The 27,603-nt window shown below is 51.7% G+C and overlaps 1 protein-coding gene and 1 long non-coding RNA gene across 7 annotated transcripts in view; one reads left to right on the top strand and one right to left on the bottom strand.

Moving 5' to 3' along the window:
• The window catches only part of LOC130522476 (uncharacterized), a 205,570-nt gene that overhangs the window by 102,419 nt on the left and 75,548 nt on the right, over positions 1-27,603 (top strand). The gene's annotated exons all lie outside the window — the stretch shown is intronic.
• Positions 1-27,603, bottom strand: part of pcdh7b (protocadherin 7b) — a 73,960-nt gene that overhangs the window by 10,706 nt on the left and 35,651 nt on the right. For 2 of the 6 annotated variants that reach the window (XM_057026900.1, XM_057026903.1), the window contains exon 2: positions 25,109-25,304. The exons of 2 other annotated variants lie outside the window; for them this stretch is intronic. In XM_057026900.1, coding sequence (XP_056882880.1) covers positions 25,109-25,304 — 196 coding nt within the window. Of the gene's footprint in view, positions 1-25,084; positions 25,305-27,603 lie in introns of all 6 variants that reach the window. 2 more of the 6 variants (XM_057026902.1, XM_057026899.1) reach the window with 1 other exon arrangement.

Here is a 27,603-nt window from a genome sequence, read left to right as displayed (position 1 = left end):
CATCACAGGCGAACATCCTTTCTGAAATGCACTTTTCACGCTGCCTGTCAGAGCGATCAAAGCACAACGGCAGAGTTCACCGTTTCCCCTCTTCCTGTTTCTCTGCTCTGATTCCCACCGACAAAATGAGTCAATTTACACCAAATGGATCCCCGATCAGAAGCAACAAGCACAGCCGGGCGAGGCCAGAGAGGCTCGGACTGCCAGCGGACGCGTGTCAGACAGCTGGACACTCACTGGCGAGCCGGCTAAATTGATAGCTCTTCTGGAGCATCATGCTAGCTCTAATGTAGCGTGACACCCGCCAGACCCCTAAGATGACATCACGCTGTAGGAAACGTGATATTTCTTGCCGTTTCTCCTTTTGAAGGACTGATCCCATCAGGGCTCTTTGATGATCAAAGGCCATTTTTTACTAGAAAGAATAGAAGAGTGGGTTTAAAAATCAGGGAAATTTGGGAGAAAATTTATTTCTCTGAGTTTCTATTAGAGGTAGTAAATTAGCCCACAGCATGGTTATTCAGACCTAGCATGCGCCCGTCGGTGCCACATTAACTACCGTAAAAGGCTTCCACGCGACGCCGTTTCTTCTACCCGGTAATCAGGTCATAATTTGTGACTCCGCAAGAGGCTGTTTCATCACCACGAGTTCGGAAAGACCTCCGAATTGGGCGCGTTATTTCCGACTCCGATGCTAGTCAGATGAATTTGGCATGAAGCCGACACGGAGTACATAACGTAACTTTGCCGACTCCTCTTCTCCTTTACCTTTGAAGTGCTGAAAACACGCTTCATTATTCATCCGCCTTGACAGGCCCATTTCCCCCCCCCACCACCACCACCGGCTCCCTTTATAGAAAAAGCTCTCGACCAATTGATTTTTTTCCCTCCTTTCTGCTTCCCCACCCGGCCTTGATTCCCGCGCTTCTGGGGTTGTGGGAAATATTTATTCGCGTTGGCTGACGATGCAGGAGGGACTTCAGAGGAGATCCAAACACCGGCAACTAACACGCCAGGCAACGATTGCCGGATTTGTTGCGGCGGACTTCTTCTTTGTTGTTTTCGTCGCAGCTGAAAACACCTGGAGACGGTCGCTCTGACACCCACCCTGTTTTTGCCCGGAGATGCTAACTTGCTCTGCAACGTGCTACGTTAAACCCTCACGGGTATCGCGATCCCGCCTGGCGATTCTCGGATTTCCATAGCGATACGCCTCTGTCGTATCCCAGATTGAAGCAAATCATTCTGTTCTCTCCCCCTCCCCAAAAAAACCTCAGTACACACAAGGTCGTATGGAAATGGCGCTCCAGGCCCAGGAGGCGGGGGGGACATCCCAGGGTCGTAAATACAAATATGGTAAGATGGCGGGACAACCCGCTGGTCGCTAAGGTCGTTAGCACCCGCGCTCCCTCGTCGTTTGCGGAGGACGCCGTTATCGAGTGAGGCTGTGAAGGGTTGGGGTTGGGTTGGGGGGGGGGGCGCCATCTCAAAGCTGCCACTGTATTTCCTCTCCGTCTAGTTCGCTGGTTGAAAGATAAGAATTATCTTTGTCCTTTTTTGATGAAATGTGCTCGACGAGAACGGCGCGGAACAGTCGGGACGGAGCCGCGGGTGAGTCACGGCGCTCCGGAGGGGAGAGCTGTGAGTGGCACTTGAGGGAGGAGAAAAGCAATAATATGTATTTACTTCCTTTGTTTCCTCTCGAGAAAGGGATGGGGGGGGGGGTCTGGTTGAGCTGCGGTACAGGCGAATTAGGCGAGGGAGAGGAGTGTAATCAGTGACTGGTCGAGAGACATCAGCGCGAGTGTGTGTGCGAGAGAGAGAGAGAGAAGCTGGTAATATGCTTGGGAATTTAATAAGGCTCAGCGCTCCTCAATAATATCACCCGCTTCACAGAGCCCTCTGGGAAACATGAAATATGCCGATAAAGGACGATGCCTCCCTCAGACAAACCGGGCGTGTTAAAAGCGCTGTAGAGAGCCGCCACGGCTTTAGCTAGCACTTGTGCAAATGCGCCCTTGGCTACGCTTTTAAAGAGTTGCTGTCTTCCCCCCCCCTTATGAATCTGCGATACTCTGAACCTTTTCCACTCTGAGGTCAGGAACGCATGATTATTCAGGCTGCAGCAAAATATGAGCCTTGTTGGTGGACACAGGTGCACAGACCAGGGGTTTCTTTGAGCGTGTGGGTGGTTGTGGTTGGACATTTAAGCTGCTGTTAAATGACTGGTCACATTATTCAGACGCTCCGGCCCCACTGTAAGAATAGGCAGGGTCTAGCGTTAGCCACTAGCATCCTGTCCAAAATTCTGCCACGTTAATGTTTGTGTTGATCAACGCAGAGTCGCTCACGCACGTCGGAGCCCATGAGTTCGCGTTGACGCCACCAAGCTCTTTCCATCCTGGCCTAAAGGGGTCGGACAGCCGCCTGCTCGGTTGAGTCCCGTGACATTTATGTAGCGCGCTTCCTGCTAGTGTCGCCCTCAGGCCCTACCGGGTTTTGAATTTGGGACAGTCTTTTGTCTCGCCCCCCGTCCCCCCCACTGCTGGGACCTGTTCGCGGTGAACTCGACAAAAATAAAGAAGCCAACCACATTTAATCGTTGCCGTTGATTTCACATTCAAAAAAGAGAACAAATCCCCACCCTCTACCTCCCAAGGACACGCCGGGATGCACCTAACACCCTCCGAAGTCTCCGCCCACTTTCACACTCGGATATGACCCCTCGTTTACTTGGTTTTAAACTAACTCTATGGCTCCTTATATGTATATGTTCTATCTATTTTTACGTGTCTGGGCTCCAAACTGGTAGCTAGATGTTGCTTAGCTTAGCTAGGTGATGCTTAGCTTAGCTGGGTGTCCTCAACTACATTTGTATATCAATTTCAAACTTACCCTTGAATTTTAATACAGCAGATGGATTATGCGTCAATACTCACCGCAGCTACTGAAGCTGTAAGCGAATTGTTAATCGTACACTTTACAAAACCCTCTGTGCGCGTCAGGACCCCCCCCCACCACCACCACCATCGATAACGCATTCCTGCATAATGTGGCAGCGGCACCCATGCGGGTCGGGCAGAGAAACCCGATCACTTTACATGCACGGGGTTTAACTCCCAGGAGGAACGTGAGAGGAGGAGAGAGTGGAGGAATGTCTGAGCGGAATACTAATGGACTCCAACACTGGAGAAGAGGGAAAAAACCCGGGAAAGATGGCGTCCCGCGCAGCAAAACTGCCACTTAATGTGATTCAGTGTGGTGGCACCGCCGTTCTCGAGCCGCCTGGCGGAGCCGGCGCGCGATACTGTGCCCTAAATTATCGGAATGTGTGCACGCCGGTGTGTAAAGGGTGCCCACGAGGGCGGAAAGACACAGAGTTGGAGAATTCTTCAATTAAGATATTCATACGCCTTCAGGGATTTGGGCTCTCCATTCTTCTTCTTTTCCCTTTAATTTGTGTGAGCGCGCGGCGGCGTGCGCGCGGAACGCGGGGTCGCATTAGCATGATTAAAAGGACAGTAACAAATGACTGCTGTCCCAGGGAAGCCACATGACTGTCGTGGCGAGATGTAGGCCAAGAGCACGTGCGCGCGCCCGGTCTCGCGGCTCCAACGGAGGCGCCGCGCGGCATCTTGGATGTGACAACTTTGGCGGATTTACATGTTGTGCGTGGTTCTTCCTGCCAGCGCGCTCGCGTGTGTGTAAAGACGCATCAAATATTAATGGGCACGTGGTCGCTGGCGAAGCCTCATTATCACAGTTTCTTTTGGGGGAAGAATACAGAAGATTCTTCGCCCGAGTTGGAAGCGATAAAAATAGCCTCAAGGTTCGGTTTGCTGTAAACCAACTTCTGCGCTCTGACAGTGGGTGGAAGTGAAAAAGTGTCTTCTTCCACCGGGCGCGCCCTTTATTATTCACCAGCCGTTTTGATGATGTTCTCTTCATGGCTGCTCTTCATCATTGACCCCCCTCGTCTGGGGCGTCCTCGGTCTCTGGGAAAAGCCCTGTCAAAAGGCTAAAGTCTTTAATTCCTGTCTGTCTTAGTCAACGCCGCATAGCACCTTTGCTAGCTTAGCACGCGCTCCTCCCAGCTGCACTCAGAGGACGGGAGGCTCTAACCTTGTTCATGTTAGCATAGCGGAAAGAACATGTTTCTATCTTTGCCCGCGGCGGCGCTTCAGCCGACGTTCATTAATATTAGAGGCAGAGCAGAGAGGGAGTGAGGGAAGAAGATTGGGGGCTACATTAGCGGCCAGATTTATTGACATCTTTGCGTCGGGGATGTGGCAGGTGCTTTTAGGCCACTTGTGAACAGTGGAATCACCGCAGCTCCTGCCAGCAGAGGTGTGTTTTTTTTGGGGTTGTCTAAAAAGTGTGTTGAAAACTTTTCAGGGCGCCGTGCGCTGCTTTAAGGTGGCGGCTGGCTCAGGTTCCAGGACCAGACACCAAGTTGCACAAGAACTTTTGCTACCTCTGCTTCAAAATTGAGGAGGAAGCGATGTGCCGTAGATTAGCAAGGTATATGCTATATAGGTCAACCAGGATCAACCTAAATACACCGAAACCAAAGGCAACGTTTCAGCCCTCGAAGCCTCGAAAGGCTTCTGATGGAAGTGATCCTGTACATATCACATGGTGTGCTACAGGACCTTCTCTTATAGTCGGGTTACTCATGCACCACACAATTTATTCACCCCCTCCTACCTAGAAGCCACAGTCGTGACCTTTTCACCCCAGCTCTCGCCTCTCCACCACACTGGAGGCACATCCCAGTGAGTCCCATCACTCACCGTCCAGGAACTGATGTACGGAACCGCACAAGGGTTCAATACCGTTTAGGTGCATTAGGCCTAAAGTATTAGATTAGTCTTCAACTCGGTCCAGAAGAGGGGGGGTTGTAGGAGCAACCAAGATCTGACTCCATTGGGGAGATTATGAAAATTGAAAACAAAAAAGGTTCTGGGGTCCAGGGTCCAGGGTATCTACCCCTCACTCCCATATGTCTCCACTTTGGGCTTCGACTAATTTCCAGCATTTCTAAATAAGGCAAATTAATTAAAAAGAGACGGATAAATCACATTTTCATGGGATCGTCGCAGCGGCCCAAGCTAAGACGCTGAAGCTCCAGCTACTCTCGACCTTCTCTATGTTACAGGAGTCGCTACTGAAACGGTTTGCTAGCATATGAAAGACCATGTCCGCGGCTAACAAAAGTGAAATGGGGACGAGCAGGAGCACGAGCTAGCGGTACAGCTCATTTAGCTGTGGCTTCGCTTCGTTCCCTTTGCAGCTTATTATGCAACCCAGAAAACGGCCCTAAAAAGAGCTTTGTTTCCTCTGAGCGGACGAGCGTGTGTGGGAGCCTCAGCGAGTACCTGGGCCCGGTTTTGGAACCCAACAAATCGATAGGAGCTGTAGATATCGCAGCAAGGTGTGGAAGTCCGCTAAATATTTCAGGCACCATAGAAAATATCAGCCGCTAACAGCTAAGTATGGATTTGGCCGGCGTATATTTACCGGCTCAAACAAAGCCAGAGAGCATATTACTGGGACGCGAGCCGAGTTTATAAATGCTAAATTAGATTATATGGAGTTCAGAGAGGCTGCGGCTGTGACATTTACTGCAAAGGAACAACAATAAATTAACAAGGCCGCTCCAATCGAGATCTCCCGATTTTGAGGTCGGCATTTCCATTTGCACTGATTAAAACGGGCACGTTGGCGCGTTTCAGCCGACGGTCTGCTGTTTGGCTAAATGCGCTTCTTGACTATTTGAGCACATTGCAGTTTTAATCCCAACAGGCTTTAAAGCGTCACCATCTGGGTACATATCTCCCCCCGACAGATGCCAACAAATAATAACACTTCTGTTATTGCCCCGCCTCTGCTCACCCTTGACACCAGGACGAGTTTGAGGCTGTTTGGCTAGCATGGCGCCGCGCTACAGGTAAACAAGGGGTGGGGAAAAAAAACAAATGAGCTTTGAGGTCTGGGATAGAGACGGGTATTGTTTATTATTGATTTCCAGTGGCGGAGGAGCTGGTGACAGGGAGTCTCCACTCATCGGGGGCGGCTTATCGATTAGCTGAGGAGGAGCAGTAAGGGGTCACATGTGAGAGTGAACAGAGTTGGAATGCAGCCCACCGGCGAGGCCAAACCCAGCTGCGGTACTCCAACAATTAAAATCCACTCTGCGTGTTGGCTAACGGGTCGGACTCAGATCCTCGCGCGCCCAGATGTCAGCTAGGCGCAGTAAAAATGACAGAGCTGAGGCAGAAGTCGGCGCTCGGAGCACGGCGGTAAACTCCGAGGTGGGAGAGGCAGATGACATCTTGAACCCCCACGAGGGCTGAATCATTACAAGCACCTCCCTGCTGGAAGTGTGGCGTGATCAGCGATATTTCACTCTGACAGAAGGGCCTGACAGCAGGCCGTCCGCGCGCCAGCCTCTCTGCTTTATTGGATTTCTGCGCTCTTCGTCCCCAGCGCGTATGGCCACAGACAGGTCTGCTAAAATCGCCGCGAAGACGCCTGCGGTTGGGCTTTTAAGACTCAAACTCCGCCCACATTTGTCGGTGAATGCTAACGAGCCTCCGGCCCAGCATCAGTATGGGTCTGCTTGTGCCCAAGTGTTCAGGATGCCAGCCGAGCCCCCTCTCCTCCTCTTTTCATCCCGCTCTTCCTTCCCCCTTCCCTCCCCTGATGTATATGCAGAAGATGCAACGTCGACGCCGCGCTGCTGCCTGAACAAGTTGGACTCCTGGCTTTATCTCAGCGCCCATTAGATAAAACCTCTCTGCAGCACAGTTTGCTTGTTGCTCGTCCTGCCCAGACGAGCTCATTTGATTTGAATCATCCACTCTTGATGCATTTCATTTATCTGGGCCAAATCCTTTCTTCCCCTTAAGGACCGAAGAATCGGGGAAAGATTGTTCACTCTGAGAGCTTCTGTTAAAAAAATAACGCACAGAGTACCGGTTCGGGTATTTGCTCAGTATGCGAACGGGGGCCGTGCACAGCTGCTTCTTTTCTGCTCGCCTGGACCGAGACGCATCTCCTTGGGTGGCCGACTAAAACCCGATCCAGAAATACGATCCGACCATCGGCGAGCTCCACATGGGACTTGTACCATGTGGTGGGATCAATTAGCCCGATTGGCTTCGAGCTGACGGGTGCAGACAAGTTGTCCAATTAAGTGAGTACAAATACTTGCCAATAATGGCTGAATAATGGGCCTTGAGGGGCCCCTGATTCATCCCCAATGTGAGGCTCCGGAGTGTGTAAAACCCATAGATGGGGCTCTTCAGATTACGATCAATATGGCTCCCGTGGCTTTGACAAGAGCCCAAATGGCAGATTAGACTGCGTAGATACCCAGGTGGCGGGTGGTTGTTATTTCCTGACCCGATCTTGGGTCGTGCGGCCTGTAAACAACATTTGCTCAAAGTGGCTGTGGGTCGGTCTCTATTATTCGATAGGGGGGCCATGTCGCTGGATCTGCACCGAACACTCACATAGCCGTCACTGGTTATGGGTTCCTTTCCCACGGATGCGTCTTTGTCTGGACCAGACTCTAGAATTAGTGCTGATGAAAGCCTTTCATTTCTCTGACACGCCGTCTTTCTCTCCATTGTGGGGCCGTCTGATGTGGCAGGTGCCTTAATGTCGCCCGTAAGTGGCTGTAATTGAAAGCGTCGGGTGTGGCGGCTGACAGTCGCGTGTTTAAGCCCCCTGGCGCGTGTCGGTGCCGCCGCCGGATCATGGCTCCGATTCGGGGGTTCTAAAATTCAGACACCTTCTCGTCCTGTTGCCAAGGTTGCCGATCAGTTTCCTTCACGTTTTTTTTTTTTTTGCTCCACCGCTGCAACCAAATGGAGGAATCCTCCAGAAATCCTCTCTGCGGCATCACTTCCTCCCTTATCCCCTCATAACAGCCACCCTCTCCACCTTTGTCTCAGGCAGACACTCTCCTTTTCATCCCCCTCTCAGAGCCTCGTCTAATCCCTCTTTCACAAGCGCACTTGTTTCCTTATGCACCTAATGTTGTGGCCGGCAGCCAACTCTTGTTTCGGAGACACGTTGCCCTTTTCGGGCCTCAGAATGTCGTTAGCTTGACGCCAGGCCTGCAACCACAATGCCGCGCACCCAGCAGCAAGGCATTATGGGAGGGGTCACAGCAGTTTAATGTGGAATGAATCGTGTTTGGTTCTGTCCTCTAGCTCGAACGTTCTGTTGTTGCCCATTGTGTTCCGACGAGTTCTCATTTTTACGTGTCTCTCCACATACCAGCAAAGGTCAAATCTGTTATAGATGCTTTTTGCCTGGGTTTAAAGGTAAGCTTTGCCAGCCTCCCAACTCACAAACCTGGTAGCTGCAGCCCGTCAAATGTGGGCTGAGCCGGAGAGCCTCCCTCAAGGTACCGATAACCAAAACATTGGTACAAATAGCGATAATAGCGCTAATGAGGACGCTACCTGGGGAGGATGCTGTTTTTCTTGCTCACCATCTGGGACCAGAGAAGGTCTGATATCCTGTTGCAGCAGTCCCTTGCTGGTCTCCTGGATGTTCTAAAAGGCCGGCTAACTGCTAATGTATGCCAATAATTACAAACAGGGGAAATGAGGTAAGAGCGAGTGAGGGACTCGGGGACGCACCCTGACTCTTTCCTCCCGCTACAAACCGCCACAATCCTCCGCCCGGAGGCTCCCGACAAGCTTCTAAGCAGGCAATTTTTTAGCCCCCTGGCTGCTGTGTAGGTTAGCGCAAAACAAACTCGCCAGCTCTCAGCTTCTGAGAGTCAATTAAAACCTGAAATATTAGTCTGCTGAACGGCTGCATTAATGAGCAGCGCGGCGGCAGGAAGGCGAAAAAAGCAAACGGACAGAAAAAAACACTTCAGCCTGTCTGTCGAAGCTATTTCGGTCGCATTTATTCTGCCTTCTGACAAAAATGAGGGGAAAAAGGGGGGGGGGCGAGGGATTAAAATGTTGTCGGGACCATTGTTGTCATGCTAAATCCCGCTCCTAATCTGTCGCTATTGATTAGCCATCATGTCCCGGGCAGAGAAATGTGAGGGAATTACGGACTGCCCCATGAAAGGAAAGAGGGCCTCAGCGGGGCTAAAAAAGCAGCTCCGTCCATCCCGCGAAGCGCTCCACCTCCCGCGTGCACAAAGGCAGAGCCCGACCGTCGGACCAGGAGTGAGAACAAAATGAATGTAAGGGGGCAGAAACGAGCACTCCCGCCGTCCTTTTGGCGAGGATATTTGGCAGTTGCCCTTTAAGAGCGAGAGTCTGCCGGGCCCGATTGGAGACGGGAGCCTAATCCCCTGTTTGGTCATTAAAAGCGCTTTCTCCAACGGCATCCATCTGCTGCTCCCTCATTACGGCTGTGACTGATGGCACTAATGTTCCTAAATATGGTATTGGCGAATTGTCACCGTGACCCATGACTCAGGAAGTGGACACAGGGCGGCTAATGATGCCAGCGAGGGGGTGCTAGGCGAAGTCGGTGGTTTACATCCACGGGTACGTCGTGGGTGGCGGTTGCATCATTAGGCGCGAAATGGCTCTTAGCATCACAGCTAGCTTGTCAGGGTTTACTTTGAGGGGGTACCTGGATGGGGTTGGTTAGCAAAGGCGGCATGTGTCTATCATTGCCGTCCGATTATCTTCCCTCCCTTTTTCTCCGCCTGTAACAGATGGAAAACTCAAACGTGTGAAATGAGTAATAAAGCGTTGCTAAAGAGCTAAGCTGTGACTCAGCAAACGCCGCATTCATGACGGATAAAAGCCTTTTGGCACGGCAGCCATTTTGATTTCACATCCAAGTCTTTAAGTTGAGCCCGGCGTTCTTATTTCCTCCTTGATGCACTTGAAATCCCCCCCCCCCCACTCAGAAGGGTTTCCACTTAACCCCGTCCTCTCCATCCATCGCTAGCACTCCCTCTCGTTCATTACCTGCTCCACGGCGGCGCCGCATTAGGCCTGCCAACCCTCGGTTTTTGGGTGCCAGAAACGTCTCGTTTTTAGAGACACGCGTGAAAACAGCAACGCTAATGACTTTGTATGCGAATCGGATTTTTTTTTATTTTTCCGTACACAAGCATGAACTGTATCACTCTGGGGTGCACGTTCACATATTCTGCAGCCTATTTACCTGGCAGAAAGATGAACTTTACTCGTACACCGAGGACTAATCAGCTCTCCTCGCCACGGCGCCGTCCCTGGAGCCAATCCCACACACATCAGAGTTTACCCAGTCGCCAGCCTCGCTTCCTCATCTGCGCCTGTTTTCGTTATCCCGCTTCTCCTCCCAGCTCCGTTCCGTGCTTTTCCTCTTCCCGCCCCCTCCTTCGCTTCCCTCCCTCAGGCATATCCCAGGGAGGCTGCCTGATCTGGCTCTTGTTTGTTTGGAGTGCGGTTGATAAGGCGATCGGACTCCTTGGGGCTCGGCGGATGGAGGTGGCGAATTTTTACGCACAGTTAAAATGACATGAAAGCGGGTAGGACTTGTGTGATCCTTGTTTCCTTACACATTTCCCCTACAGCTAGAACAGAATCTGGAGTCTTGCCTCAGTTTCCACGTGACCCCACGCCACCATGTGCCTGATCCGGGCGCCACACCGCCATTTATGTCCCTGGGACGACGGCGGCCTATCTCAGGCTGTCTCAAAATGAAGCCGGCCCGCTGTAAATGGGACAGGCTCCTCAATTGAATTTCATTATTCCAACTTTAATTACTTGCCCAATTTGAGACGATAGCCTGCTATGATTAAAATGGACACTATTTAATAACCCCAGCCCCCTCAAAAAAAAAAAAAAAAAAATTAAGCGTACCTTCAAGATGGAATAATTAAAGCTGCGGCGCGATAAGATTCATATCATCGGTGTCGGACTCTCTTGAAAATTGGATGTGGGGACGGGAGAGGGGAGGACCGGTGAGCGGGAGAGGGATTTAATGGTCGAAGTGTGGCGAAAGGACGAGACTGGGCGCCAATTTAGGGACGATTTGATCAGTTTCTCTTTATTTTTACAGCATATCTGACCATCGGGGTTGTGTCTGGATGTTGAGCTAGCTGAGGTTTAATGAGTGTGGCTCCGCGGGGTAGTTTGGGGACCGTTGGTGGGTTAGGCAGGGCTGAATCTACCGGTGTCCAACAGTGGCCTCAGGGACCGTCTATTTAAAGGAAGGACTCCAGTGTCCCCTAATGCTCATATAAGAAAGGAGAGAGAAGTGGGCCAGGACATTTTTTGTGTCCGAACAAAGGCGAGCACCATGTGCAGGCTATTGCTAACGTCCTGGCAGCCTTTGGTGCTCTGAAGGATGCGAGCTAGTCGGTCCATGTACTTAACCCCCCTTCCCAACCCCCGGGGTTCCACTTTAGCGTGTGGACAGGGCTTTGACTGGATAAAAATAAAATTTAAAAAAAAGCTGCAGCCCGGAGTTTGCTGTGGCAGCTACTAACCTGCGCGGCCTCACCTAGCGAGGGTGCCATGGCTCGTTAAGCTTCCGGGGATGATGGGGCCTGACATCTATTTACTGTAGCCACGCAAACGCGCCAGTCGGAGTACACAAATGGCCCACTTTGGCCAACAGCATCCCCCCGGCCATTTTATGCCTCTCACACTTTGACTCCTTTCATTCCATTACACCCCCCCCACCCCTCACCCTCCCTGCCCCCCTCCCCTAATGTCTCCTTTTCATCCCTCGGTGCCTTCATTCCGGTCTGAAACGATTAGTGTCATACCTGGCTAAGAGGTTACAACATGAAGGAAGTGCACTTTTCATTGGCTTAGCGTAATTTTCCCATGCTGATCCGACACCTTTCTACGAGGAAAATGGGACGGAACCCAAAGAAAATGCCGTAAGCCGATTCCGACAAATCTACGTCGATGAACGCTTAATAGCCAGTGTTAGGGTGTCAAGGGTTCGCACTCAGCGCTCGGGCGGAAGCACATCTTCAGGGGCAAGTTTCAAATAGCTGAAAGTGCGGCTAAAGAAACGACGGGTTCATCCAGGTTCCGTCTGGAAATGTGCCCCGGCATGTTTCTGGCCTCCTCACGCCGCTTTTGGAAGGGTTTTCAGAGGAATGTGAGCTGACAGAGAGCAGGGGGAATCAAAGCATGCTAACGGCAGCGTCTGGGTCAGCACATCTGAAGTTAAAGTCCAACTGAAACGGATCTTCAGACAGCGCTGACCTTTACCGACCGCGGTGTGTAATTGAGACAGCGGGAGAAAGGTAGAAACCCACCTCTGCTCAAAGTCTTAATTGAAACTTTCAGATCTTCCCCTCAGAGCCGAGCTAAACTCCGGGGAAGCCGGTGTGTTTGTGTTGAAATGTGGGTTTGCAGCGGCGGCAAAAGTGGAGAAACCCGCAACGCACAATTAAGTTTAATGGAACGAGCCCCCGCCTAAATCATCCGAAGTGACTCGGCTTTGCGCTGATGAAATAGAGCAAGAGACGACCAAGGTCGAAGGCGCGGGATGTCGTATTTCTCCCGGTATTGCATAATTTAATGACCCCGGGCATGCGCCTGTTAGCTCATCCATTCTGCTGAGTGCATAATTCAACCGAGACAGGGAAGCGGTTGATCCGGCGTGGAAACTTTGGCTGTTGCTGGTTTTGGAACGCGAGAGGCCGTCGGGGTTACCCGATTATGCGTGATGTGTCTTGGCCAGAACGTCCGCATCAAGCTAGCAGGTGGAGCCGTCATCAGGAAAGACGGTTAAACACCTCGAAGGCACCGGGCCAAAGCTTCCCTCCGTCTGACAGATGATAATTCATCTGGCGTGAAGATTGGGAGGGCGAGCGGGGTCGCGGTCTGACGAGGAAGGGCGCCGTCAGTGATGACCATCGCCGGACAAGGCCGGTGGACGGCCGACAACAAGTCCAAAAACAAGGACAGATGCGAGGAGAACTTTTCAAAGGCACGCAACCGCCTGGGGATCAGGCGCAACCTCCTGCGCACCAACGCTGAATCAGAGGTTTACATGACGGCCGGTGCCGGCGGCAGAGTCGCGCCTCTTACTCACGCTAACCCGACCCCCTTTGCTAAAACGCTAAAACATCAGTGCCGATCCGCCGCAGAGGTCAGAGGAGCTCTTCCCCCTCGTGTCATCTCAAGTTTGGCTGATTACATGGAGTTGATGGGTGCTAATACACCCTCTCTAATTACTGGAATATTCCAAAAGGGCAAAAAAAAAAGAAAAAAAAAAGCACCAGTGTCACTTTGGCATCCTCAAAGGAGCGGATCATGTCTGGCGCTGGAGTCGGGGGAGGGAAGGGGGACTTGGTGGCGCAAATAGGGACCCGACTGTCAGCGCGGCTAATTATCTCCCATGAAAAGAGCAAAGCTTCATTTCCAATGCTAGCATCAAGGAGAATCATTTGTGCCGACCTCATCGCCTACTATATTTAACACTTCATCTCTCACGCGCACCCCCGCCCCCGCCCCCACAACCCCTCCCTAATTCTGCTGTTTCCATTTTGCAGACATGAGCTTAAACCTAAAGAGTATTAGCCTTTTTTTCTAAGTGGATATCCGCAGTGAGAGCCTGCACACATCGCTCTGATAAAACATGTAAGCTCATTCCTGCCTCCTCAGAGGCCCCCGAACCGTTCGGCCTCGCTTTAACACCTCGGCGCCGCGTGACGGTAAGGGGCGAGGTCAAAGCCGTGATCGATGCTAACGTGATTAGTTACATGTTAGCATCAAACCACAGGCTACGCTGGCACTGGCGGAGGCGACGGTGTTGTGTTTTCTTTCCCATCAGAGTCGGGTCGTGTGAACCCGGGAGCAGACATGTGAGCTGTCTGACACGCCGCTAACCGTGGACCGTAATCCATTTATGACTGTAAACACGGAGGAGGGTGGAGGATATTTACTGACAGGCACCACTTCCCCCCACCACTATATCACGCTGCTGTCAGCAGGGGCACATGTTTCTGGCCTCCTCTACACCGCTAAAGGTCCAGCGGTGATTTGCCTTCAAGCTCCACCCTTCTTATCGACTTTAGCTACCCCCTTGGATGTGGATATTGATCACCATCAATACCTATCAACAACATATAGGTTCGTGAGCTAGCTTAAATTTAGATACACGTGAAAAAGCCGTCCATCCGGCAGCCAAAGACTTGTTGGGGGACCGTTTGTGGGTTTGTGGGTGAGACCTCCGAGGACTCGAGCTCTTGTCAGCTCAAGTCGGTGCAGGAGGGGACACATTGTCCGGCTCTCGTTGCCAGGGGCGATTTATTTATTTATTTTGTCAGAAGAAGCATTTGGGTGGATTTTATGGGTCAAACGCGAGCCGATAACTACAGGAACCTTCCGTGTTTGGTAGATGCTGTTTGCTTGAACTGGCACAACCGCGCATGAGCTGAGCGCTCGAGACTGGACGCCTGAGGTTGGAGCTGGTGGAGGGCTGACATTTACAAAGCCGGGATCTGAGAAGCTGAGACCTGATATCTGGCCTGTTTACTCAAGGGTTAAGAGGAGTAACAGTGGAGGAGCGTGCACAACAGGAAGCGCAGCGTTCCCTGCTTCCTCTCTTCCCGTTAGGCAAACGCCTCCATCCAAGACCAGGACTCCCATTACGGTAGAGGGGCTCTCCAGCTGTGCTCCTGTCTGATTTCCCTTCAGAAGCAACTTCTGAGAGCACGAGCAAGCAGGCAGAGCAGAAGACGAACGTCTGCTCCGTCTGGCAGCAGAATGCATCATTAATGCCGGATTTGTCCGTTCAGCTGGACGGAGGACTTTAGTAGGTCAACATCTGCCCTCCGAGGGTCCGTGTTGCACTTTGTGTGGCGATCGATATTTCGCTCCACTGCTGGGAGTCGTGGGTGCCGACCCTTCCAGGAAGGAGTCAATATTTTAGGCTAACACAAACGCATAAAGTGCCATTTTTCTACCTAGCTTTAGCCAGTTCCTAGCATTGAGGAGAGGAAAGGAGCCTTTCCCCGACCCTTGAACGGACGTCCAGTCGGCGACGGGATGGAGACTTCCAGTTCAATTCTCCCCCAAAACGGGCCAGGAATGACGGCTGTCGGCAAGGCGGGGCTCTGTTTTCCCTGACAGGCGCTCAAAAAAGGAGCAAAAAAATCGACTTAATGTTTTTCAGTTCTGCTCATATTTGGAAAGAGAAAAAGCAGCCAGCGATTTCAGACACAGAGGCAGCAGGAAAAGCTAAAGTGAAGCAGCTGTGAAAACAGACGCGTATCAGAACAGACTTCAGAGGAGACACGGAGGTTTTTTTATTTTTTTAGCTCTCTGGCTGTCGGAGCCAGTAAAGAAAGACCTGTCCGAGGAACCATCGCACTTCATCTCTGCTGCTGCCGCAGATTTCTCTCCTGCTGCCCTTTCAAATTAGCATCAAGCCACGGTGGCAAAAACTCGTTTTTCTACCCTTTTACGCGGTGCTGTTAGCGTTAGCGTCGTTGTTTTGCTGTGTGAACCACCTGTGTTTAATCTGCGGCTGCTTGGGACACTCAGAGGAAGCATTTCATCGGGGGAGGAGCTTTCTTTCTCGATATTATTCCTTTTTTTCCCCGACATAATCGGCGTTCGGGATTAAACCGGGCGTGTGGGCGCAGGCACGCACCCGAGGCTTCATCAGGAGGAAGGAGAACAGCCTCCACACGCGCCGCCTCGCGCCTTGAACCAACGGTGTCTCATCATTTTTGCTAGTGGATGACCTCTTCGGATTGCTTTTCATCGCAATGACAGCCGCCGCTACCCCCCCCCCCCGCAGCAATCCGAGAGAAAGACACCCCCCCCCTTTTATGTTTCAGAACCAAATTACTTTGTCCCCGCTCTGAGTTCATGCTAAAGAATGTGTTGACAGCTCCGGGCTCGTCCAGAGGAGAGCGGGATTACCGCATAAACTGAGGTGGATTAAGACTTTGACGCTACTGAAAGGTTCCTTTCTCTTAAGGGGGGGGTGGTGGTCAGCAGTCTTAAGCCCGGATAATGCATTTAAGACCTGAATGAAATGACCAAATGTGGGTGGGTGCGTGGGGGGGGTTGAAGAATAATAATAATAACAATAACGGCACCAAGGACAGACGAGGGGGAAAAAAGAGCAAACAATCAAGACTTGTCTGGAAAATGCAATTTCCAAACCATCTGTCCTCGCTGCTCATAATCTACGGCTGCTTTTGATTAAGATTAAACCTCGCCCGAGCCCCCACCAGCCATTAAAGCGCCGCCGCCGTCTCTTTTTTTCCCGTCTTTTAATACACATGAGTGATTTGAACGGCGATTTGGGGCGCTGAGGGCGCGGCGAGGTGCCGAGTGTTTGTGCCCTGCAATCACTCGGGGATTAAGGTGATTTCTGCTGCCCCGACCTGGCTTCAGACTCCCAACCTGTGGGGCGATGGAACCATTCTGGTCTGTCTAGAGCGACGGCCCCACCCAAAGTTCCTCAGAATTCAGATAAGCAGGAGCCTCGGGCCCCCCCAGGGGACGCGGTCTGCGCTCGCGCCGTGTTTTTCACCTCCCGGCGAGGCCTCACACGTGCACCGTCCCCGGCGGGCGCATCATCTGGATGAGGTCGCCCTGTTTTGTCAGAGCGTCAGCAGCGGCTGGGGGGGGGGTAGGGGTCGGCTACACGGAGGGGTGTCTTTTGTCATCACGTCAGTCTCGCCCTGCTTCCTCCTCTCCGCTGCCGTCTCCCTTTCAACGCCTGATGAAAGGCGAAGGGCTGCCTGATGCTCGGACGGGGGGGGGGGAAGAGGAAAGTTAGCGAAATGCGAGAGCGGGCGGGAATCTCGGGGGAGTTGGAGGGTTGATCCGCGATTCTGCTGCCCGTGAAACGCTGGTTTTTCTCCCTCTTCGGTGGAATCTAGAAGGTTTCAAACATCCGCGGTAAAGTCGTGGCCTCGGGCAGAAGTTTGAGCCGCTGACAAGATAAATGCTATTGTTTTAGCCTCCCAGGCAGCCATTAGTCTGCAGACGGGGACGGAGAAACAGACGGGAAGGAAACAGGCCGACGCTTTGCCAGCACGTTTACAAGAGCAGGTGTGCCGCAAAAGGGTTAAACGGTTTAGTGAGTCCCCGGAGGGGAAGGCCGACAACTCGGCGAGCTATCTTCCCATCAAATCCCGCCACATTTTTCTTCATTGTTCCGTATTTAGTGTCAAGTTACTTCCGATTGTGTCCGCTGATGTTTTGGGGCTCCGGGCTCTTTGTTTCCCTTCTATTGTGCTTTAAACGGAGGGATTCTGACCGATCCCTGCTTTCCTCAATCCCCTCGCAGGAAGCGGCGATTAAGACCTCATCAGCGGGCGGCGCGCGGCTAGCATTGTCAGGCGATTGCGGCGCTCCGCGGGCTTTGGAAAGGCGGCCATCAGAGAGAGCGGGCACACAAAAGAGGAAAAATAGATTTAATTTCTCGCCGTTCCGCGGTGGGGAAAAAGAGAAAAGCAGGAGGTGCGTTTGTACGCTCGCACGCGTCCTCGCCGCCGTGACCAGGTGCGCCGGAACGACAAAGACCAGGGAGGGTTGCGTAATGATGAAAGGGGACCCGGCCGACGTCGAGTCGGGCCCGGAGCGCGGCGGTCGACTGCTAGCGCGCATCTATCGCCACGTCTCTCCGACAAGCAATCGGCAACAGGAAATGGCGCCCGTAATGAGTTCATAAAAGACCGATCGACCAGGAAAACATTGACGCAGGTGTGGCGGCAACAAACGCTCGGCACCGGCGGCTGAAAGAGCTCAAATCCAAGGCTCTCAAGCTCTCCCGGTAAATGGGTCAACAATGCATAAGCAGGCAGCTTCGCTCACAAAAGGAAAGCAGGGTAAATATTAGCGCGCAGAAATGCTCACGCAGACACTTTCTTTCTTTAGACATGTGTGTGTGTGTGTGTGTGTGTGTGTGTGTGTGTGTGTGTGTGTGTGTGCGTGTGTAAAAAACTGCCAATTTCCTGCTTTTCTGTGCAGTTCAGCAGGGTTGTTTTCGGCGGGACGCGGGGCTTTTGCTCCCAGCCTTCATAAAACATGCATGCTCTAATGCTGACCGTCGTGCGTGTTTCTTGCCTAGTGGTCACCAGGGAAGCTGGTTCGATGGGCTAAATGGATGAGCCTTTTGTTAAAAAGTCCCCCCCCCACCACCGCAAAATGCATTAGGGCTCAGGCGGAAGTCCTTGCTCGGCTGCCTCCACACTTCTGGGAAACTAACGGAAGCTTTTCTTTCCACGGTGAAGGAAATAAAGAGCCTGTTTTTTTGCGCCCTCCTTGATGGACCAAATATGCATTTTTTATTCCCTCCAACACACGTGAGCCTCCTTATTTGTCTTAACAGAAAGCTAAAGTGGATGTTCTACCTCCAGGTGACCGAGCTCCCGTGGTCTACCCGAGCGCTGTTTAATGAAACCCCGCCGGCCGCCCGTGTCAGGGGTCACGGCGTGCACCACTTTGCAGACCTCAAACGCCGCTCCTCCGCGGCGATGGCAACCATCTATTAACCGTGTTAGCTTTTCATTTCAGCCCTTCCCGACAGCCGGCGCGTTCCCTCCCTCCGCGTCAGGCGCATTCACCGCGTCCTGAGAGCGAGCGGGAGGATGAATCCCCGCTTCCGCCACTTTCATCTATTTTTACGAGGCGGAGGGGCAGGAGAAGGGCGGAAGAGGATAAATTTGGATGGGTCGCCGCGGTCTGGTCCAACCGGAGGATGATGCATGTCTGCTGGGCCGTCTGAACGCGGCTTCCCGTGTCTGTGCTCAAACTTCAGGTGGCGCCTGAACATGTGGAACTACGGAGGCGGAGGACTTGAGACCAGACGGTCTAGCAAACCCAACACACTCCCCTGGTGCTGCCTTCAGCTCCTTGGGGGGGAGGGTGATGCGGAATACATGGTTGTGATTATTTGGCTTTTTTTTTTGTGGCGGTTTGGCTTTGATCTCAAACGTGGCTACAATAAAGGGACCAACAGGGGGCTGCGAATAAACACCACCAACCGTTAGCCGAGCGGCGGTTTGCACGGACGGCAGTTTGCTTTCGGCGGCCAGAAATGTGGGCGTCGGGGAAGCACAACGCGAAGCAGCACAGCTGTCAAAGGTTGAAGTGCTCGTGGGCCCGATATAGTCCGACGTAGCGTACCTTGAGGTGTGGAAATGGAAACAGGGATGCAACACAATTTGCAATTCCTACCTTTAAGGTCAAAAAGGGTGTCACTGCTTACATTCAGAGGCTCTCATCATGGAAATGAGTGTGTGTGTGTGTGTGTGTGTGTGTGTGTGTGTGTGCTTCCAATAGCTCCGGCAAACGTCGGCAACAAACCTCCACGGTTGCAACTTTTCCTAGCGCAGCAGCAACCGGGAAAGCAAATATCTCAATTGTGAAGCGTTCTGGTGGATAATTGTGCGAGCCTGCCGTTGCCGAGACACACGGAAGAGACGGGGGCCGCGAGAGCCGGTGTTTGCACATAAAAGACCGCGCGGCCCCGGCGTGGTACCGGTCGGTGGAACACGTCAACACCTGAACGTTTGTGTTGTGTTGTTCTGGCAAATTATCGGAGGTGAGAGAAAGGAAGCGCAAGTGTGTTTCCTTTCCTGCGAGATGTGGTGCGAAGTGGTCGCGGCTCGGCATATGCGCACCGTTTTCTAACGCACATGCGCACTTGCTACTCGGGCCACGTTCAAACACCTACAGCCAGAGAAGGATCATATTGGCATTCCGTGCAGCATTCCCCGACCATGCACCAGACCTCACGCTGGGAACGACACGGCACCCCCCCCCTCCTCGCGCCCCGGTGCAGCACACCTGATGTTCTAGCAAATGCGACCCGCCGCCGCCGCCGCCGCCTTGCTCCAGGCAACCTGCTCGCTTCACCGTCTCTGCAGCCTCGTGCTGAATCCCAACTGGTGGTTGTGACAAAACGGGAGGGCTGCAGCGGGAGCAGTGGAGGGAGGGAAAACAAGCGTGATGAACAGGCTCCCTGGGAGGAGGGGGGGGGGGTACTGGCAGAGAGCCAGGGAGGTGTCTTTAGTGAAGATGGCTCAGTCCGCCATCTGCAGTGCATCTGACATACGGAGTCCTCGCATAGCTGTGGACATTCCCGACTGTCAGGACACAGACTGGAACTGAAGAGGGCAGAAAATATGGCACCTAAGGATATCGGAGGGGGGGGGTTTCACAGGTTGGGCAGGACTCGCCGCCACATGTCAAGTGTGGACTTGTGTAGCGTCTCTGGTTGAGTTGTCAGGTGTCCTGGTGTCCACTAAAGAAAACCATCAAATTCAGGCATTCCCTCTGGAGTGAAACCCCACTTCCGGATTTGTTGCACTTTCTCTCCTTAATTTGTCGACTCCTCACAGGGCGCCGAGGTTGCAGGGAACAAGGGAGCCGCCATCTTCCAACAGCAGAAACACCCAACATGGCCGCCGCGCTTGTTGTTTCACTGCAAGCTCTCCACATGAAATCCCAGTTGGAGCCTTTTGTGCGAGTAGGAATGTCTCATGTCCCGAACCGAGGCAGCCTTGTGATAATAGAGTGGCTGAACTTTTTTCCTCCCTGGAACCAAGCGGCCGTCACGGCTGCGAGGTCGCCTCTCGGTGTATCAGTGCTTCTGAGAAGGGGGGAATAGCTTTTTTAATCTCTGTCGGGAGCGGGAGCCAGTCGGCGTCTACAGGAGCTGCACAAAACACCCACAGAAACAATTCCATTATCAGCCGTGTGTGTGTGTGTGTGTGTGTGTGTGTGCCCCACTGTGAAGGTTTATGCTACATCAGTACTTGTGGTCCTTTTTGGCTCTGTCCCCCTCTGAGGTGTCTCCAGGTTTTACAGGGACGTCCATTACTTCACCTCTAAATGGTTGTTTTTGTGGCACAAACGCTGCATTTCAAGCTCAGTTTTTTTCTGAGCTCTTTAAAGTGACAAGACCTGTTTTCAGTTGGATCCTCAGAAGGGAAGTCTGACGGGGGCCGCCGGTCGGCAAAAGGCCGGCGTGCGGGTGGAGGACAGGTCACAAAAATCGATGGCTCGTTTCCATTCTGACGGGAACGATCGAGTGTCATCTGCATATTATCGGATATTTATGAAGAGTCCTAAACCCTTGTTCTGGTGTCCCCACGGGACTTCCTGCCTCTCCAGATGGGTTTAACAGCCACGCGACAGACCCGACAATGCGGCAACTGTGGTAGGACTTTGATACCCACCTTCAGCCATCAATCACTGCTCTGTCCCCTCATCCTTTCATCTCTGTTCATTTTCCCTCTTTTCTACCTGCCAGCCTTCAGTCCTCCCTTCCACGGCCGTCTGCAGGGCCCTGCTCATTTACTCTTCCCTCTCTTTCTTCTCTTTCACTCACCAGGCTGTCTTGCCCCCCCCCCCCCCCCCCACACACACACCTCTCTCGCTGCTGCCTTGCCCGAGGATATTGGGGAAAGAAACCAGGGGGGTGTGATGAAGGGACAGACAGGAACAAATGAGAGATGAGGCGGAACGCTGCAGATTTCTTGGCGTGTTGTTTCATTTTTGTTCCCACTTTAGTTTCCGAAGCATTGTCTTCCACAAACTTTGACCCTGGGGAGGGGAGCAGAGAGGCTGAGACTGCGTAACGAGCTGATTGAGAGCATGAGGGGACGGCGGGGTTCTTTATTTTACCACCCTCCACCAAGTTGAGGGAAATCAGACTCAAGACCAGCACCGCCGCTGCGGCTCGGCTCTTGAAATATGAATGGTTTTAATTAAACAAAGTCGCTTTGCCATCTGGTGGTACAATTGAGCTCGGCTAATGAACCGAGCTGCACGCAAACACGCCTGTGTGCACGCGCTCGTCCACGTTATTGACTGAGGCCGAGCGGCGTTCCAATGCACAGAAGCCAGTAAACAGAGTCGCGGAAACTACGGAATGATATACCGATGTGCTTGGTAGATGATCTCAGTGGATTTTTGTGCGTCTGTGTGGTTGGTTTCTACTTGGAGCTAGCTAGCTAGCTAGCAAACGAGCGTTTCGGAAACGCTCCTGGTCTTTCGTGACAGCGAGGCGACGGTCATGATCCAGTAGCTGTCGCAAGTATTTCAAAGAGATGGAATCTGTGTGGATACGTGGGAGGCGTGCTACTGTTAGCAGAATGTGCTCTTTGGTGGCTACAATAAATTAGCATGTGTAATCTGCCTGTAGCAGGCAGGCGTATGAATAACCCAGGAGTTTTCTCTAATTTGAATAATAGACCATCTTCTGATTATTTCTGCTGGACACAGAGCAACCTGCCGTTAGCATTGCACACATGGACGAGGAGGTAGCTCGAGTCATGCATAAATATGACTAGCGCTAAAGATCAAATACCATGGCTCAGCGGCGGCGTGACAGGCAGAGAGAAGCGCAGCTCGCCGTGTAACCAACAATATTACATTTTCAGCGACTGGAGGTGTTTGGCGCCATGCGGCCGGTTTACTCCGCACATCTCCAGACGCTTCGCTCTGATGATGATGATACAGGGGTGCGGCACAGCCCTCAGATTTCAGGGTGCGTTTAACCAACACAGTGAGTAAATTCCCCTCCCCCTCCAACCACCTCGCACAGGGATCAATCAGTGGCAAAGTGTTTGACCCGCAGATAACGCCGCGCACGTGGAAGGGCTCTTCAGCATCCGCAAAGGCCTAATTGGGTGTTTGACTCCAAACACTCCGTGTTTATGAATAGCTGATGAGCGTCGGGGTTGGATTATGAATAAGTGAGAGGCCCAGCTGTGCATCGGAAAGATCAAGACTTCGTGAAATGTATCAAATGCTCAAACTGAGCTGTGCACAGAGCTAGGCTAAAAATAGCCATCTTATAAAGACGGAGACCTAATTAAAATTCCTATAAATCAATTGATTTGTGTTTGATGGGTGATATTTGCGTGCCGACAATGTGAGTGACCGCAGAACAGAATCGTACCGTAGCGTACGAAAAATTGCATACTAGTTAGCTTAACCAGCTGGGCTGATAAGGGCTTTCTGTGCTGAGATGGAAAATGTTGGATTGGTCCCCCAAATTGTGCGAACATCGATCGACCACCGACTCGGTGCCAGAATCGAGGGGGAGAGGTTCTGACTCAAAGGGGGACATTAGCCTTTGTCCGCGTTTGACTGTAGCACAAAGCTCCGGCAATCAAACGTGATGAATCGAGACCGTGGTGAAAACCAAAAATCAATCTTTTCCCAAAAGCCACTCATGCATCCGCGGAAAAATTTGTGGCACTGAGCTAACACGTCATTTCCAATCATGAGACGCACACTTTTGTGTTTGAAACCCCATAACTACCGTTTTTTGCCATTACCCCCAACAGGCAAAAGAACAAGAAAAGTCATCATTAGTGACGCCAGGACTCGGCGGTAGGCTGAGCCATCTGTTTTTTTTCCGGTTTTACATCACAACTTTATTTTCTAAAAGGGGCTTTATGGCGGAAACATTGAGCTTATTCTGCAGACGCAGTGACACGGGGGTGTGCTAATGACTGTAGTTAGCATCCCTCAAGAGGCTAAAACACTTTGCCAATATTTGCCCTAACCTTAGATGATTGTGTTTACCTACCACGTAGGTATTTATCTGATGTCCTTATCCAGAGCAGCCTAGCAGTGGCTCAACATCTTCCTCAAGGACGCTAACAGGAAATACATTGCCCCCCACACCCCCGTCAGCGGATGACAGGTCCCAGACCAATTACATTCTCAGCGACCATAAAGCCACCCGGCAGCCTGCTCAGATCTTGATCCTATCTCCTTCCCGTTGCCTCAGAGTGCCGTACCAACAAATCTGGTGCCAAAACGGATGATTTACAGGCTAGTCAGATTTCTGAAAACCAAAATCGCACGGCCCCGCTTGATTTCAGTATTTCTCAAACACATGCAGCTGGGCAACGTTGGGCGGCGGCGGCAGCAGAGCGTCTTGTTTGTTGTCGGGGACTGATTCATGAACTGACCTTGGTTCCGGTCCTCCTGTAATAAATAATCTGGAGCTTCAGCGTCATGCTGCAGCAGCGGCAATTATAACAAATGCACGCTGAGCTCAAGTCGGGATTGATGGATAACGCTACGGTAATTGCTAAATAGTCCAAGCAGTATTCAAGATGCAGGATTTTTATTTTTTTCAGTCATTGTTGCCCTCGTGCTAGCTTGTAGATGCTAAATAAAGCATCGGGTAACTGTGAACCTGACCTTGGTGCGCACCTCTTGACGGCCCGACGGCCGTGTGCAGGGTTAATACGTCTTGCTGACTGGTCAGAAATAGGTTAAGGGACTCATCTCCAGGAGGGTAGCATCTAAAAAAGGATGTGAAGCCTTAATCCACCGGAATATCATTAGCCTAATCTGCAGTGGGGAAGCCTCTTAGCACTTTCAAGATGGTTTACTCCTCGTTGGCACTGCCCGCCTCTCGCTCCCAGGCTATGAATGGGACCATTACCTCGCATCTCTCCCCGTGCGCTCGGATTCACGTATCGGATATCAGGCTAGCTCCGAGAAGGCTTTGTGCCCTACCTTGGGACCGCCTTCGCAACCGGCTCTTTCCCCCGCTCCCACTCGCTCGTCTGTTCACAGCGCAACCTACAGAATGTCAGTTCTCCTCCGTAACGGCCTGAAGCTGAACGCGCCGCGAATCAGCGCGACGACTCTCTGAATAGCTTCAAAACAAGTGGAGTATTAATCCCCGGTTGTTGCTCCTCCTTTACTGTAGCGCAAGGAATCGTGGGTGAGATCCCGCGAAAGTTAAAAAATCAAGCTTCAGTCAAGCTGAAGTGCAGACTAAAAAGAAGAGGAATGATCTAAAAGTTTGTAAAAGAATATATCTGATATGTAGATCATATTCCCTGGTGTAGCCCATTTTCTTCATAAGCCGCTGAAAAAACCGTAACTATCAAAAATCCAAGAACTCGTCTACAGTTTTTAGGGACTTTAAAAGACTCAACGAAACTCTGGAGACCTTGCAACTCTAACTACCACTTCCAAAAACTCTCCAAATCAAAATAAGTGTGATGAGTTCGTATGTTTATTGGGCCGCCTGCCATCGGGCCTTCTGCGTGAATGCTCTGGTTGAATCTAAGTGTGTGCTTTTCTTGGATCTTAAGATTTCTAAATCTCCTTTTAGTGTTTGCCCCTACCATTTTCCATGTGCTCTGCCTCACCGACACTGCCATCCGGCGTTGTCCTCTCGTAGCTGTCCTCAGGCAGGGGGAGGGCGCCCAGCCGGGGGCCCGAAGAACTCTTGCTGCTAGGCGTCTCCGACTCGTCCAGGCCACTGTCGTAGCAGCTCTGCAGCGATCCCTGCTGGTGAGGGTCCTGGGGCTGGCTCACCACCGAGAAGGTCACTCGCCGAAACGGCTACAAGAGAAACCAAACGGCTGGGCGTCACTATAAAACGGACTCTTTGGGTTTTTTCTAATTTTTTGACGTCAAGCTAGGGCGTTCCAGTTGAACTCTTGGTTAAGGTGGCAAAGATGCTAGTCAGGAAAAAGAGGGCAAGGGATGAGGAATTTAAGGGAATTGGCTGAGACACTAGCTGAGACATGGCTCTCCTGACACATCACCTGCTTCGCTCTAGACCTTGTCCTCCAACCAAAGCTCCTCCTACCCTAAAACCTTCAACACCGAGTCTTTCTAGGCGGGACAAAAAGGATGTGGCACAAAGAGTTGATAACGCGGGTTGACTGAACCTGTCAACGCAAATAAACACGAAACAATTCACGACTTTCGACTTAAAATAGGACAAGGTTAAAACCTCCTTGGGTGGGATGGAAACGGTGTAGAGGGGCCGCGTTGTGTTGTGTTTCCACTCCTCCCGACACATTTGTGTTTACACTGTCAATACTAACGGCTCGTGTTGATTAAAGGTAATCCTGGCTAACGGGGCATGTCGTTAAAGACAGGGGCTCCTCCTCACCGCCACAGACAGTTCCCCTCCCCCGTATCGCTCAATCTTTGTCTCGTGTTGGCACCGAGCGCGGAATGAACCGGGAGAGTGAGCACGGGGCGGGGACCGAGAGATCTGGCCTGGTCGTTAGCAGAATGAACGGCGTAACAAATGACCGGTGCCACTCATTAATTAGATACAGGCACAGTCGGAGCTCCCCCCCCTTGCCGTGAATCCTCCCCTTCCGGGCCCTTTGCCGGACCTCATCACTCGCTCGCGCGCCCTCCTCGTTTCGCCGCTCCATCATGGGAACGTCTGATGGCGGCGGGGCCCATTACTCAAGCTCTTCCTTCCCTCTCGTTTGCTCCCACCTCACCTGATCAAGTTAAATTTGCCCTGGCCCATGTGATCCGTAATCAGCGTCTTTAATTTGGATGTTGAGACGTAATTAACCGCTTTCAGTTCATCCAAGGGGCCGATGCTAGAAATTCGCAAAATATCAGACGCGTTTAGCATCGACAGGCACGTGTATCGGGATACGAGCGGCGCTGACGGAACTCCTTCACTCTTATTTTGTCATTCCAAGGATTTTTCCTCCCTGTAATATAATTCCTCACAAGGAAAAGGGGATTTTTTCCCCCTGCACGTGTGGAAAAACAAGTATTTATTCATATATTTCTGCCTCATTCTTTTTCGCTCACTGCCTGGCTATGGCAGGGAAATCTTGGCAATAAATCATGTTTGCGTGTAATTACAATCAACACTCAACAAATGAACTGGCATAAATATTCATGGAAATTTCACTTGGATAGTCAAACATTCGTTGCATAATTAAAACTGGAGCCCGGAAGGAAAATCGCTCTCTATAAGTGTAATAACACTTGAAGAGATGTTGAGATTGGACTTTTTTTTCTTCTTCTTCTTCGTGTGCGTTGACTGCTATGCCTCTTGTTTGGCACGCGGTGCGAGACGGCGAGTCCCACAGCTTGGTGAGTCGGGGGTGTGGGGGGATGTGGGGGGGTAGGTTGTCTAGATCAGATTTATTGGAGTGCCGTACTCTTTAGGAAACGGTGGTTTTCTCCATTCTTTTTTTTAATGATACAAATTAAAGCACTGTTGCCTAATGAATTGCTGGCGAGCCGGCCGCGGAAGAAAAGAAAAACTCAGGCGAGCGTGCAGGGAGGCGAAATTGAGTTTAGGGGGAGGGAGCGGGAAAAAAAAAGAGCTGACGGCGAGAAAATAAAAGTTAAATGAACAAATCGTTTATTTATTCACCTGAAATTCTCCTTATCTTCACTGTGGGTAGAGCAAGATAAAAGAGTAGAAGAAGGGGGAGAGAGGCAGGAGCAAGGGGGGGGGCTAATTTGTTTGCAGACCAGAAATGGAGTTCACGCAGAGATCGCCAGAGGCTCTGGATTAGAATCTGCGGCAGCCTCCTTCTACACGGTGACCTTCGCTCCTTTTCATTCCGTGTCTGTTGAGTGATGAATAAAATAAAAGCTTTTCTCCGCGTTTTTCCGTACGAGTGCAACGCTGAGGAGATGGGGGGGCAGTGACCGTTTGCAACTGTCGCATCACGGGAAGTTTTCTCGTGCTGCACCCAGCTACTTAATGATAACGGGTATTCCGATCTTTGACAACGGAAATATGGCTTCCTTCCACGTTTTGGCCGTGACCCATTTTGACCCAGCGGAGGAGCTGCGTCCGTTAAATCTCGACCTTTGGTGGCTTCCTCCACCTACTCTGACCTCTTGCCCTCAAGGTGCCTTC

The sequence above is a fragment of the Takifugu flavidus genome, chromosome 3, assembly GCF_003711565.1.
Source record: "Takifugu flavidus isolate HTHZ2018 chromosome 3, ASM371156v2, whole genome shotgun sequence".
NCBI lineage: Eukaryota > Metazoa > Chordata > Actinopteri > Tetraodontiformes > Tetraodontidae > Takifugu > Takifugu flavidus.
This window is presented reverse-complemented; position numbering and strand designations above follow the sequence as displayed.